We start from the raw sequence: 15,204 nt of genomic DNA on the forward strand, positions 1-15,204 counted from the left end.
AAATGATTAATAATAGATACCAAATGCCTCTCACAGATGTTACTTACTGTGAAATCCCCATGGATCTGGAACATGCACTGGACTGTGTTATCGCATGGGTGGTAATAGTTTAGGTAAAACGATTCCTAGCTGCCATCCTCTGTTCTATAATATTTGCTTTTTGTGGGGCACGTTGTGGCAAAGGGGCGAGGCCTGAGTTGATTGGGCATTTGTAACACCTGCCATCTTGGCGTGTACAGTGGGGAATGAACCAAGAACCTCCAGAGCTGAAACACCCTGGCTCTGGAACTGGCTCGTGGCCTGTCCTGCACAGGCACATGGGAGGCTGCAGCGCACCCCGTCTGCGCCACAACCAGCACTGGGATCACCTTCCCTGGGAGACATCGTGCCCAGATTCACCCGCTCAGCTGTGTGCTGTGGCTGCCATCAAAGGTGAAGCTGCAACAACCAGCCAAATTGGGCGTGTGCTCTGTTTTTCTGCTTTGTGAGGGCGAATGGAGCCCTAACCAGGGGCAGGTATGTTTTTCCCTTAGAAATATCAGCAGTGTTCACTGAAGCCTTCCTTCTTTTGCTGAACGACTTGTTGGGTGACTCAGAAATGCCAGTTGGTAGCTTTTCCCGCCGTTAGCTGAAGGAAACACACTGAGATCTTAGCACAAGTACCAAGAAAGTGAAAGCTGATTCATCAAGGGGAGAGTCATTTTCACTCAGACTGTTTAACGACCTGTTTCACTCAAACGCTCAAGAGGGAAGCTGGCTGCTGTCAGAATCCCACCAGCTCTCCAGTCATCCATAGAGCCTTCTGGGGTAGGAAAGAGCTGAATTTCTAATACAAAGGGGGAAAGACCCAAGATGAGAAAATAAACATTAAAAATCCCCATCTTTCACAGTGAATATGCATAAGCACCTAGCACAGAAATAATTAATAGTGATACCGAAGCTCATCTAGCACTTTGCATCAGCAGCGCTCAAAGTGCTTTACAAAAGAGGCCATGCTCCCACTGTACAGACAGGGAAACAGATACAGCGAGAAAAGTGACTTGATGAGGGGGCCTTGATCCCTCATTTGGATCTCTCAGTGCTACTGCAATAATCAAACTTTACAGGCCTTCTTTTGCTGTAATAAAAAAGCAAATTCACCTTTATGGCCAATGAATGATCCAGCAGGATGTCAGAGGGCAGGCACTGTCCCTTTATGCTTTTTTAAAGGTGCTCCCCTCACTGATGAGCACTAGCCATGACATGAGTAAATATCTCAAAGACAGCTGCCTGGTCTCCTCACTGCAGCTCAGAGTGCCCTAATGTTTGGCTTCAGAGACATTCAGCTCTTAATCAACTTCAGAATAATGTGCTGTGTTTGATGTGCTGTTGGAAAGACTTGAGGGAGTTACCTGCATATCCAGGACATTCTTGTATTCTCTGTAATATCCCTTGCTTGGGTGGTGAATGACTCCATAAAACATTACGAGGTTCACAGGCCACAGAATGTTTGCTTAAATCTTTGCTATGTCATTTTTATACATCATCCTGTAGACATGAAGTTTAAGCATTTGAACAATGGCATTAACCCCTGCCTGACCCCCCCTCTTTTTTTTTTTGATGTTCTAATATTCCTCTGCTGACATGGATCAGACCTGCCTGGGGACAAGGTAATTTGCTCATGTGTGTGTAAATTCTATACTTCCTCATAGGACTGCGCACTTTGGAACAGAACCGCTGAGTCCAGTACCACGTTCCCTTGCCACATCTGGTTTGGAAATCCTCTTGAACACAATGTACCTGTGAGACTCATTGCCACAGGAAGTTATTGAGGTTAAGAACTTAGCAGGAGTCAAATAGGGACTGGACATCTATGTGAATAATAACACCATCCAGAGTTACAATAGTAAGATTTTTTTTTAAATCCTATGAGTTTTAGAGATTGCAAATTCTTTGGAGCCCGGACTGTCTTTTTTGTTTTCTACAGTGCCTAGCACAATAGGGTTGTAGTCCTTGAGTGGGGCCCTTAGGCGCTAGCACTATAATAATAATCCTCATGCTTCAGGGCATAAGCCAATCCCTAACTAAAGGGGTCAGTAGGAAACTTTCCCTGGGGAGAAGATTATCCCACATGTGTCTACTACAGGGTTTCTTGCACCTTCCAGTGAGGGATCTGGTACTGGCCCTCATACATGTGGACTGGGACTCTGGACTGAGTTATATTACTGACTGCCACTGGCTTGCTGGATGACCTTGGGCAAGTCACTTCCCTCTCTGTGCCTCAGTTTCCTCATCTGTAAAACGGGAATAATGGCACTGACGTCCTTTGTAAAGCACTTTGAGATCTGATGAAAAGTGCTGCATAAGAGCTAGGTGTTATTAGGTGGCAATTCCTATTTTGTCTGAGAGCAGCCAATCCAAAATGCTTCAGACAAAGCCATACAAATCTCATTATTCACCTTGTTGTGTCGTACTAAATAGGGTGTAGGAGGGAAAGCTCTTCCTAATCCCAGTTAGTGATTCACTTTCTTATCATAAAGACTGAGGCTGGGAAGCATTAGGGTCTCATGGTTAGGGCATTGCAATAGCCCTCTCAAGATCTGGATTAAATTCCCAGTTCCACAATAGACATCCTATGTGATGCTGGGCAAGTCACTCAGTCTCTGTGAAACGAGGATAATAATGCTGTCTCATAATCTTAGCCTACTTATTGCAACTGCAGTTGCTCTTTTTTATTCATATACATGTCCAGTCCTTTTATGAGTCTTGCCAATCTGGCTGCCACCACACTATCTAGAGGCAGTGAGTTCCGCAGGCTAAGCTAGATTTATGTCAAAATCTATTTCCATGTATCCATCTAGAAGTTAACTCCTCCTTAGCACAGGCCAGGACATTTCAGGTGATCATTTATTCAGCTGTAACCACTCATTGCAGCCATCCTGACAGTAGGAAGTTGAGGCCAAATTTCAGCTCCACATCCTTCCTCTCTAACACAAAAGCCCCTAGTAATTTCTGTGTTAAAATTAAAACTCTGTGTAACAATATATGCAAATTAAGTGTGGTCCTTGCAGTCAATCTTGCAAAGTTATGCAGCACTGGTAATCGGGACTTACTTCACCCTTCAGTGAAATGCAGCCTCCTCTGGGATGGGATGTGGCCGCTGTGCAACAGCATACAGCAATATTGCACAGGAGGGCAGCTCATCAGGACAAGACAGGGACCCAAATAAAGCCCAAACTAGTGCTATTTGGGGAAAACCAAATGTCTCAGCATTTGTGGTGTATGTTTCACTGCGATTTGGATGCCTCAGGGGCCACATAACTCAGGGTCAGCTCTTCCCATGGGATTGCCACTGTCCAGGAATAGCAATACAGGTTGAGGATCAGACGTTGGGTTATTTCAGACCCATGTGTATGGCTCCCTGGAGCATTACAAAGCCAGTGAAAAATGTAAACACAAATATTTTGGCTACAAAGACTCCACCATGTGCCCAGCCCTACTAGACAATAGTTTAAGACAGGAAGCGAAGAAGAATTCCTGCAGAATTGAACAAGAAGAATGTAGGGAGGTGGGACATAGACACCCAAACTGAAATGGAGCAAGAACACTGTCACCTTTCCTGATCAGTCCCAGAGCTCTTCAATGACTCTGAGTGGCCAGGGCTTCAGTTTTACATTTCACTAAGGAATTGGCATCTCCTCCTGTGACAGGTTCAGTCACAGAGATCCCCTTGGGACTGTCACCTGATGCGCTGAAATTACTTCTGAGCCCATTTTCCCTGCCAGCTTGAGACTCCAGAACCCTGCCTTGTTGAGCCGGCCATGCTAGCCTGCTGCAACACAGATTCAGTGTCTGGGCCATGCCCCCAAAGCTGCAGACTTTAACCAAAAACAGCTCAGCAGGTTACCTGTCTCCAGTCCCCAGACATCCAGCCCCCAGATAAATCTGTTTTACTCTGTGTAAAGCTTATACAGTGTAAACTCATAAATTGTCCGCCCTCTATAACACTGATAGAGAGATATGCACAACTGTTTGCTCCCCCAGGTATTAATCACTTAATCTGGATCTATTAATAAACAAAAGTGATTTTATTAAGTATAAAAAGTAGGATTTAAGTGGTTTCAAGTAATAACAGACAGAACAAAGTAAGTCACCAAGCAAAATAAAGCAAAAACACGCAAGTCTAAGCTTAATACATTAAAAAACTGATTATAGGTAATATCTCACCCTCAGAGATGTTCCAATAAGCTTCTTTTACAGACTACAGAGTGGTAGCCATGTTAGTCTGTATCAGCAAAAAGAACAAGGAGGACTTGTGACACCTTAGAGACTAACAAATTTATTTGGGCACAAGCTTTTGTGGGCTAAAACCTACTTCATCAGATGCATGCAGTGGAAAATACAGTGGGAAGATATATATATATATATATATACACATACACACAGAGAACATGAAAAAATGGGGGTTGCCATACCAACGCTAATGAGACTAATCAATTAAGGTGGGCTATTATCAGCAGGAGAATAAAACTTTTGTAGTGATAATCAGGATGGCCCATTTCAAACAGTTGACAAGAAGGTGAGAGTAACAGTAGGGGAAACCTTCAGCCCCCAACTAAAACCGCTCCAGCACATCATCAAGGATCTACAACCTATCCTGAAGGACGATCCCTCGCTCTCACAGATCTTGGGAGACAGGCCAGTCCTTGCTTACAGACAGCCCCCCAACCTGAAGCAAATACTCGCCAGCAACCACACAACAGAACCACTAACCCAGGAACCTATCCTTGCAACAAAGCCCATTGCCAACTGTGTCCACATATCTATTCAAGGGACACCATAATAGGGCCTAATCACATCAGCCACACCATCAGAGGCTCATTCACCTGCACATCTACCAATGTGATATATGCCATCATGTGCCAGCAATGCCCCTCTGCCATGTACATTGGCCAAACCAGACAGTCTCTACACAAAAGAATAAATGGACACAAATCAGACATCAAGAATTATAACATTCAAAAACCAGTTGGAGAACACTTCAACCTCCCTGGACACTCAATTACAGACCTAAAAGTCACAATTCTTCAACAAAAAAACTTCAAAAACAGACTCCAACGAGAAACTGCAGAACTGGAATTAATTTGCAAACTCGACACCATTATATTAGGCTTGAATAAAGACTGGGAGTGGATGGGTCATTACACAAAGTAAAAACCATTTCCCCATGCTAATTTTCCCCCTACTGTTACTCACACCTTCATGTCAACTGTTTGAAATGGGCCATCCTGATTATCACTACAGAAGTTTTTTTTCTCCTGCTGATAATAGCCCACCTTAATTGATTAGTCTCGTTAGAGTTGGTATAGCACCCTCATTTTTTCATGTTCTCTGTATATATATATATTTTTTCCTACTGTATTTTCCACTGCATGCACCTGATTAAGTGGGTTTTAGCCCACGAAAGCTTATGCCCAAATAAATTTGTTAGTCTCTAAGGTGCCACAAGTACTCCTCGTTCTTTTTTCAGACTAGACTCCTTCCTAGTCTGGGCCCAGTCCTTTCCCCGGTACAGTCCTTGTTAGTTCCAACAGACATCTCAGGTGGTAAGCAGGGGCTTTCTCATGACTGGCCACCACACTTTGTCCTGTTTCATCCCCTTTTATAGCTTTGGCACAAGGCAGGAATCTTTTGTCTCTTTGGGTCCCCACCCCTCCTTCTAAATGGAAAAGTACCAGATTTAAGATTGATTTCATTATCAGTTGACATGGTCACATGGTCCTGCGAGACCCCAGTCTCCATTCTTCCTGGGCAGGCCCACAGGTACACAGGAAGGTCTGCAAGTAAACAGAGCCACTTACAGTTCATTGATTCTGAATGAACTGGCTTCCCTTAATGTTTGGAACCCTTAATGGAACCCTTAATGGCTTCCACTTAAATGTTTACATCAGTGATACAAGTTTATATCTTATTCTCCTAACTCCAGATATAGAAATAATACATGCAAACAAATAGGATGACCACACTCATTAGATCATAATCATTGCAATGATACCTTACAAGAGACCTTTTGCATAAAGCATCTTCCAGTTACATCATCTTCACATTTATAAGCATCTTTTCATAAAGCTTGTGGCGTGTGATGTCACACCTCCCATTGTAGCCCCTGCTAGTGCCTTGCTGAGGATTGGCGCAATTGGGTGACACACTCAGAGAGGAGAGTGCCCCCTGCTGCAGAGCAGCCCCTATCACTGCACAGAGGCATTGGAATTAGCGAGGGCTCAGAGTAGATGGCGCCCCCTATTGATTGCTCACACCAGTGACTGCTGCACAACTCTCCCTAGCCTCACGCTGGGCACTGGAGTTAGCACTATGCAGAGCAGACAGCCCCCCTCCTGAATGAACCATGCCACTGTCTGCAGTAAGGCACCCGAGCATCATGCTCAGGCACTGGGGTCAACATGGATTCAGAAGGGAGAGCGCCCCCGACTGAGTCACCCACTCTGCTCCCTGCAGCACTGTGCCCTCAAGCACCCTACTGGGCATTGGTTCAGTACTGACCCAGAAGGAAGAGCTTGCTGCATTGAGACACAAGCATTGGCTGGCTGTTCCTTGGAGCTCTCCCACCCAGGGACTGGAACACGCTCAGGCTGCTGGTGTGAACAGGATATAAACTTGTTAGAACTGCTTCCGGGCTTGAGCATGGCTTTAAAAAATCACTTTAACCCCGTTATGCCCTATCCACACCTTACAGCACAGCTGTGTTCAAGGGCAATTGTGCTTCTTTGATGTCATTGGGGCTGTATTGCTGGCCACCAGCCAAGGAGCCCAGCCCTGTGTGTTCAGACAGCATCCACGAGGCGGAGCTGACTCAGAAAAGGAGCCAAAGTGGGAATTGAGGAGGAGGGGATTTCAGCATACCCCCCAGTGTTGCAGCTGGAAATTAAACTGCATCTTCCTGAGCAGCCAGCCTGAGCACACACTGCAAGGGAGCATCCCGGGGCAGATGGCTCTTGTGTTTCTTGCAGTGCTAATATAATAAAATCAACCCGGCCTTGAACCAAATGCGGGGTCTGAGTCCACAACCTACAGAGTTAGAAGCATGAGCTGCTGCTACCAGAACTAAAGGGTTAACGCCCTTCACTGTCAGAAGCACAGCAGGGCTAGTGGAAAATTTTCCATCAAAACTATTTTCTGCCAGGAAATTTGGTTTTCAGCCTAATGAAGATTTTTAATGAAAAGCGTTCGCTGTCTGTAAAAGATGTTAAAACCCCCAATGCCTGGGACCAGAAACACTTTCCTGTGGAGCAAGATGGCTGTTGCAAGGAGCCAGCCCTGAACCCCTAACAGCAGATGGGCTAGTTTCCATGTCAAGTTCAAATCCATAAGCCTGCCATAGGCTGTTGTCACACTCAGGAGTGTGCAGTGAAGTGACCCAGGACTTGCCTACAACAGCCCGGCACGGAACGCCTCATTCACGAGCCCACTGCAGCACATCAACTGCTTGAGCTGGCAGAGAATTCCCAAGTGATTGCAGCCATGTTCGAGACCATGACACACAGCAGAGCAGTTGCAATTCCATCCCTTTCTCCCTCCCTGATTCATGTAAATGTCTATTTTGTAACATCCCCTCCCACTTAAATACTTTCCCGGCCAGCATGACCTTTGGTTTCATTCAGTGTTAGCTCTCACCCTGGCTATTTTCTAAATGAGACAGTCCCGGTGCTCTACCTATGCATTACACAGCATCTGAAATGATGAAAAGCAACTGTTGGGGGGAAACCACCAGCAGGGGAGGTGGGAGGTGAAAGTACTTTCTAAGGAAGAAGACTCACCCTCAGGAAACTGCAGCACTTTTCCCTGGGTGAGTCGCAGTATTGTCCTATGAACGTAGGCAGAATTTTTTTTCTGGAGTCAGTTTGCAAATTCATGGGTTTTCCTTTAATCAACCCATCTCTCTGCTTCAAACAATTCCAGAATGAAGCATTCAGTAAAACCACAGCATGATGACCTCAACTTTATCACAAAAACTTACTTAGAAATAACCATTCACTGTTTCCAAACTGATTGCTACTTCCTGATTGTTAGTTTGAATGAATCTGCCTAACTTATTCCCCCCCCTCCACCTCTTTCTTACAACACAGACTGTATATAAACCAGTGAAATCCCCCAGTATGAACATGAATTTCTGAAAACTCCTTCTGTCAACATCAATCTCTGTTAAGTTGCTCCTGGGATACAGCTCAAAATGAAGTTCATTCCAGCAGGTAAAACCATCTTTGTCAAACCTATTTGATTTTTTTTAAACGTTGCTGATTTTGAAGCAATCAGTCACACCTTTTGTCTGAGACTCTGCTGTTTGGCGCAGAGAGAAACCCTTAAGAAACTTTTTCCCTAGTCTTAGCATCTCTGGGAATTGGCAGTAAAAAGCAAACATGGCTCTCTGGCATATTTCCACCAACATCTGGAAATTTATACCACTCTAAATTCTTCCAAAGGGTTGTTGAATTCTTTTGGGTCTCTCGCTGCTGAGAAACACTGGTAACTCTTGTTTAATTAGATTTTTGAAAAATCAGAGAAATAAGGAAGTTGCCAAGTGCAAAATGTTTTTGCATTGAACAGATTAGAGTAGAGCTTATCTAAAGGATAGGCACTGAAGCCAGAATGTTGTTCTCGTGGCCTGAGTACAAGTCATGTCTATGTGAAGTGTTGTAGGATAGATTGCGCTATGCAAACCAGTGCAATAGGGAGAAAAGAGTTTTAAGGGTTTTAAACAGAGCAGGCAGCATGGCCCACTGGCTGGTGCACTTGGCTGTGACTCAGGAGAGCTGGCTTCTAGCCCCAGCACTGCCACCTGGCCTCATGAGTGCCCTTGGACAAATCACTGTGCCTAAGTTTTCCTCTCTGTGAAATGGGGATAATGGTAGTGAGTGCCACCTTAAAGCACGTCAAGATCTAATAAGAATGAAGCTACAGGAGAGCAAGGTATTACTGAGGTCCTGGGCTAGAGAAACTGAATGAGATTGCAAGTTAATATTAATTCAGTGGTGAATGTCACAAGCCACCTCAGCACTGCTGGGCTCTCTGACAGTCCCAGAGCTGAAATATGCATGGGAGGAAATTGCATAGTACTTGTCCACACCAGACCATGTTCCTCCCCACTGAGAGTTTAATTACATCAGGGAGGACATTGGCTGTGTCCTTTGCTCTCCATCCTCCTTTGCTTTCCCTGAAAATGCCCTTGTCCCAAACATGATCACTGCTATGTGAGTGATTGCAACACAGAAGGGAAGTCCTGTCAGTTGCAATGTACAAATTAGGGCACAGATGCTGCTACAGCAAGTGTAAATAAAGTAATTATTGTATGACTTGTGACCTGCAGCGATTCTGAGGTTCTGACAAGTGTGGACAACTTCAGAGTTTGTCAGATCCCAAGAACTATGTGGTTTTTCAGCAGCTGCATTGCGACATTGCTTGTTGAACTGGCTGTCTCTAGGCCCAATCGGCAAAGAGGTTGAGTATCTTCTACTTTGCACAGGATCAGGCCCTTAAGACACTATGCTCCATAGAACCTGAATAGTGTAACTTTTCTCCCTCGCTGTGCAGTTTATAGCATGGGACGGCGGGGGTCAGGACCCCAGGTTCTAGCTATCCAGCTCTGCCACTGCCTTGCTGGGTGACCTTGGTTGTGTCACTCTGTGACTCAGTTTCCCCATCTGTAAAGTGGGGATGATAAGGTTTACCTGTCTTTGTAAAGGGCTTTGGGATCCTTGGATGAAAAGCACCATGTAAGTGCCAAGGATTATTATTCATAATAATAATTCATAACAGCACCATTACCACGTGATACTATTCCCAAACGGCAGCATATTAATCTCTGGGCTGCATGGGCCGATAGAGAACAAGCAGGAACGTCCAGGGGTTGAAACAGAGAGGGAACGGATACACAGCTCATCTTTCATAACATCCTGACCTAACTCTGCTGTGTTCCGCTGTGACACACCAGGTGGCGCTTTGGCCATCTGGCAGCCTGTCCGGCTTGTGGCTGTGTGCGGAGCTGGTGGGTACCCCAGGCAGTGAGGGGCCGGGTGTGTGCGGTGTGTGGGGGGAGACAGTTGGAGTCTCAGCCCAAAGACAATGCCTCAGCCTGGTAATATCATCAGATGCAAGATTAGGCTCCTGCTATTATTCGCTATTCATATTACAGTAGGGCTTACAATAATGACATCTTACACCCAAGACCAGGGCCCCATTGTACTAGTCTCTGCCCCAAAGAGCTCGCAGTCTAAACAGACAAGAGGGCAGACGAAACTGAGGCACAGAGAGTGACAGTGACTTGCCCTAGATCACCCAGAGGCAAAGGTAGGTTTAGAAACCAGGGGTGAGATCCTGGGAACATCAATGACAAAACCCCTGTTGATGTCCCTAGGGCCAGGCTGTCACCCCCGGTTTCCAATCTGGCTAGACCACACTGACTCCTGTGAGTGCAACTGGGAACTTGTGATTTTGACACATGACTGCAGGCACTGATGCCTTCCTGCATCCGCTCCCATTAACCCATGATGGGGCTGCCTCTCATGCAAGATGGCTAAGCTGCGAGGGAGAGGTGGAATCTTTGCCTATGGGGCCATACCAGGGAGGGGAACCCGAATCAGTGCCCAGTGAGAGACAGGCCAGCAGGCAGTGATGCAGCACACAGCTGATTGCCGATCACCAGCAGGCCACCTCCCGGGTGGGGAGGATCAGGAACTCAAGGGAAGACAAGAGCTCACCTTGGTGTGGAGAGGGGCTAGAAAAAAGATTCTGCTTGAAGAATAATAGCACTGTGTCTTTAAATGTGTAGCAGGCAGCCAGGTTGGGGCAGGCCCAGGAAAGGTCCTAGGCAGAAACCCTACAGTGAATCAGAGAGAGAGAAGCTTAAGGGATAATGCCAACCTCCTACGTCTAATAAAGCTGCTTGTGGAGTGTGAGAAGAGAACAGCTGGTTCTGGGATTCTTTACTGTTGTGGTATGACAGGGGCTGGGGGAATCAATGCTCCACTTGGACTCAGCCTGGTTGGCCAGCCCCATCCATAACCCAGGTCTATCCGTTCTGCTGCGTGTCAGCAGCTTCTCCTACTAGGGATTCAAACCAGCATTTTTTCAAGAATGCTCACGGGTCTGGGGGGCAGGTCCTAGCGCTTATCATCAGTAGACGGCAAAGCAGCTTGTATTATTATCCCCACTTCACAGAAGGGGAAACTGAGAAACTTGTTCATGGCCACCCAGCAGGTAAGGGGTAAAGCTGGGAATAGAACTCAAATATCTTAAGTCCTAAGCTATAGTGCTAGCCACTAGACCACCCTTCCTTTTAGATGACCCCTTGGAAATACCTCAGTTGGCCACTATCAAAACTTTGATCAATTTCAACAACACAAGCCTGGAAAATGGGCACAAAACCCACACCCAACCCTGCCCCTTGCTTTGCATGCTTGACTAAATCTGACAGGTAGTCATGGGCAGTTGCGCAACCTGGGGGAACACAAAAAGCTCCCAGAGGAAAGAAAAATGCAGTGGAATTCCTGCTCCATTGCAGGGCAGGGCTGAGCCGGGGGCAGTACTCAGGCAGTGCTGGAGGATGCAGACAGCAGAGCATCGGGGGTTGGGGAGATGGGAAATAGGAATTTTCTTCTTAGCTACACTGGTAGAAGTGAGAAGAGAATATGGCCCCTAGGACAACCTCCAGCCCCTATCTACAGGAGCTACACCAGATACTTGGGCATGGGGGAGCAAAGGGAAGCTGGGTGCCAGCCGGATGGTTCAAGGCAGGTGGGACGTTTCCTCTGCTTTATCAAAGAGCAGACCATGTGCCTCAGTGGCACGTAGTTCTGGCTGCAGTCCTGGTGCTAGCTGGCCTGGGAGGTGGAAATGTTCTTGGTCCCAGAGATCAGCTGCTCCAGCCCAGGCAATAGCTGGTTCCCTTCCTAGTGATCTGATACCCTAGAGAGATCCTGGCTGGAGGCAATGGGGGAGAGCTTCTTTTGATCCTCCTTTCCCTCCAGCATCGGCAAGATCAGGAATGCCTCGTGACTGAGGTGGTCCAATCCCCGTGACACTGGACACTTTCCCGGAGGAGATCTCAGAGCTCTCATCTGGCTGGGTGGGCACTGGACTCTGAAGTGAATGGCTCTGATGGCTGCTTCCCCGTGGCATCATCTCACCACTCCCACTTTCTTCTCTGCACAGGTGTTGTCCCCTTGCTGTTGATGATCCACTGCAAATTGGTGGTTGGCAAGGCACTGCCGGTGAACACCCCCAGCCCCATGTGCGAGAACATGAACTTGTGCAAACCCAATGTGGTCGAGCAGACCCGGAAACTAGTGGTGCTGCTCAATGCGACAGCTCCGGATCTCTTCAGCATCTATGTAAGTTCCCATTGGAGCCTCAGCTCCGCCTAGATTAAAATTGTGTGAGCTACTCAGGCAGGAGACAGGCCCGTCCTATTCGCCCCGCCGAGCTGCTCATCCCCAAGGACATTGCTTCCGGCAAGTGGAATGTGCTTTTTGCTAGAAACTCGTAGGAAGAGTTTACATAAAACTGGCAGGTGTTTGCTTGCCCTGTGCAGGACCTCGGGGACGAGCCATGGATATCAGCTGGGAATGCGGGTGCTCAGCACCTCTGAAAATCAGACCCTGCCCCGGATTTTCCCATCACAAATCTAGGGCGGGTGATGGAACGCTGGCCTGCAGGGAGGGGTGCGGATTAGTGGGCTAGATTTTCAGGAGTGGGGTGCTGAGTTTAGATGCCAGCCTCAGCTGGGGAAAGCCATTGGTGGGTCACCTTCCAGCCCTTGGGGGGTTATGTTTCTATCACCCCGCCCCACTGCACGGTTCAGCACAGCTAATGGCTCCTGCTGTCCCTGTCCCAGTGGTGGATGGAGCAGGAGGGACTGCAAAGCAGGACCAAATTGCACTGATAGATTCGTTATTGGTGCAGTCGGGGGATGGCAGAGAAGAAGGACGGCCCAGTGGATTGGGCATGAGCCCAGACTTAGGAGACCTGCACTCTAATGCCTGTTCCCCGCAGCTGGCCTGTGTGATCTTGGTTGGGCAAAGGGCTCCAGGCCTTGGTTTTCCACACGCATGACAGACAGGGTATTAGCCCTGTAAATCCTTTGCAGACTGCCAGATGCTCGGGTGCTATGACCGGGGGGGCTAGAGAAGTACCTCACGAGAGGTGCCTCAGCTCTTACAGCATTGCCAACGACAAGGGTTCAACAGTCCTGTGTCAGGCTCTTGTTTACTGAGGTTTAGGAGCCTTTCGGGCGCAATTGGGTCAAGTTTTCAAGCTTTTCTGCACAGCTAGGAGGGCTAGAAACCTTCTTGTTTAACGACAGCTGAGATTCTCGCAGGGCTCCAGGGACAGGGCTTTAAAACCCACCTAGCAGCGTGAGACGTGTGATAAAACAGTGAGTGGGGGAGGGCTGAAGGTGGGGCAGCGAGTGTGGGGGGGGGGGGTGTGGCTGAGATTCCCTCGTCATTATTTCCCCTCCTGTCTCCCCCAGCTGGACTGCCAGGGCGACCCGTTCAGCAGCCACCTGGATGAACTCTGCAACGCCACCACCACCGACTTCCCTGCTTTCCAAGTGAACCGAACCAGCCACAAGAAGGAGATCATGGTGGCCTTGTACAAGGTCTTTGCCTTCCTGAACGCCTCGCTGGGCAACATCACCAGGGACCAGGAGGAGCTTAACCCCACAGCCAAGGAGCTGCTGGAGCGGCTCCACAACACCACCAAGACCACGCGGGGCCTGATCTCCAATCTGACCTGCCTGCTGTGCAACAAGTACGACGTCTCCCAGGTGGACGTCACCTACGGCAAGAGCAGCAAGGGCATGAACGTCTTCAAGAAGAAGCAGCAGGGCTGCCAGGTGCTGAGGAGGTACGTGCAGGTTGTCTCCCAGGCGGTACACGTCCTGCTACCTCACCTCTCGCAGGCATGAGCTGCCCGCCAGATGGACCCTGCTGCTGCCCCCTCGCCTGCTGGGCCCAGCTGCAGCGGGTCAGTGCAGCGTGGCCGAGGTAAGCAGGGACCGGCAGGGAGTGAATCGGGGCGGAGAGGGCACACGACAACCCGCTACAGACTCCAAAGGGCGAGGAGGCATGATTGTGCTTTGGGCAGCCCTCTTGGTTTGGAAAGCCCCTGACCTTTAAGACACTTTCAGCTTTCAGGGAATTCATCCATCCAGTGGGGCTGTGGTGGCTCCCTGGCATGGGACTGGATCCCCCTTGACATCCGCCTCCAGCCAGCCCTCTGCACCTCCGGACGCTTCCTTCACGGGTGGTTTATTATTAATGAGCCTTGTTTGCTTCCTATTTATTATCTCCCCCCAATCCCTTTTGTGCTATTGCTCCCCCCGCGCCTTTATTTATTTGAATGTTAATGAGGGTTGAGTTCTATCATGTTTGTCTGGTATTTTAATTGTGTCTTTATGATGCTGTTCAGTGCCCAAGTGCCTTAGGGATAGGGTGCGTTATGAATTACCTGAATTATTAGTCTGTGGGAGGCCGAATGGGCTGGAATTGAGACAAAGGACGGTTGGGCAAAAGACCAGGGAATGATGGCCCGGCAGCGAGAGGCGCCGGGCTGCAGAGCAGTCTGGCAATGGCCCTCATGGACGCACCATTTCTTGGGTTGCCGAAAAGCAGGATGGGGAAAGCAAGAGGGAAGGACATTGCCCTGGCCCCAGTGAGATGGACTGGGTAGCTCTTGTCCATCTTTGGGCCACCTTTTCCTCTGACTTCAAAGGGAAGTGAGCAGAGAGTTTGGTCCTTTGATTCTAGGAGGTTCTGCACTGCAGCTGGGAGTTGGGTTTCACTGCTTCCTCTTTGTCCCTCTCTAGCCCCCTCCCCCACTCGGGGCCTTTTTAAATCTTGATTAGAAACAAAGCTTTGGAACTGCTGGAGCCCCAGGCCTGTCGCAGGAGCCCAGGTGCTCTGTGAGACACACCTCCCGTACGGGTATAAAATCGCCAGTGGCAAGGATTTAAGAACAGGGTCTGCTCAGCTGAGTCCAGGTTCTGCAGTAATGGGCGACCTACAAGTTCTCCATTTCAGCCTAGAACCTGACTCTTTGGAGAGTGTCCCATGGGTTGGGCAAACTGTGGCATGCCCTTCTGTGAACCTGAGCGGAGGTCACATAGCCGCTGCAAAGTCCACACATTCAAGGCTGATGTTACGGGGTAGC

At 48.3% G+C, this 15,204-nt stretch overlaps 1 protein-coding gene across 1 annotated transcript; it reads left to right on the forward strand.

The window, feature by feature from the left end:
• Nucleotides 1-8,227: 8,227 nt before the first annotated feature.
• LIF (LIF interleukin 6 family cytokine) lies at nucleotides 8,228-13,988 on the forward strand. Its single transcript, XM_048821310.2, has 3 exons — nucleotides 8,228-8,246; nucleotides 12,205-12,383; nucleotides 13,523-13,988. Exons 1-3 carry the CDS (start codon nucleotides 8,228-8,230, stop codon nucleotides 13,958-13,960), a joined length of 636 nt encoding a protein of 211 aa, XP_048677267.1. The 3' UTR covers nucleotides 13,961-13,988.
• Nucleotides 13,989-15,204: the final 1,216 nt, after the last annotated feature.

This window comes from Caretta caretta, chromosome 15 (assembly GCF_965140235.1).
Source record: "Caretta caretta isolate rCarCar2 chromosome 15, rCarCar1.hap1, whole genome shotgun sequence".
Taxonomy (NCBI): Eukaryota; Metazoa; Chordata; order Testudines; family Cheloniidae; genus Caretta; species Caretta caretta.

Coding starts and splice junctions, on each gene's coding strand:
- LIF (XM_048821310.2), top strand. Junction 12,384..13,522: donor CGGATCTCTTCAGCATCTAT/GTAAGTTCCCAT, acceptor TGTCTCCCCCAG/CTGGACTGCCAGGGCGACCC.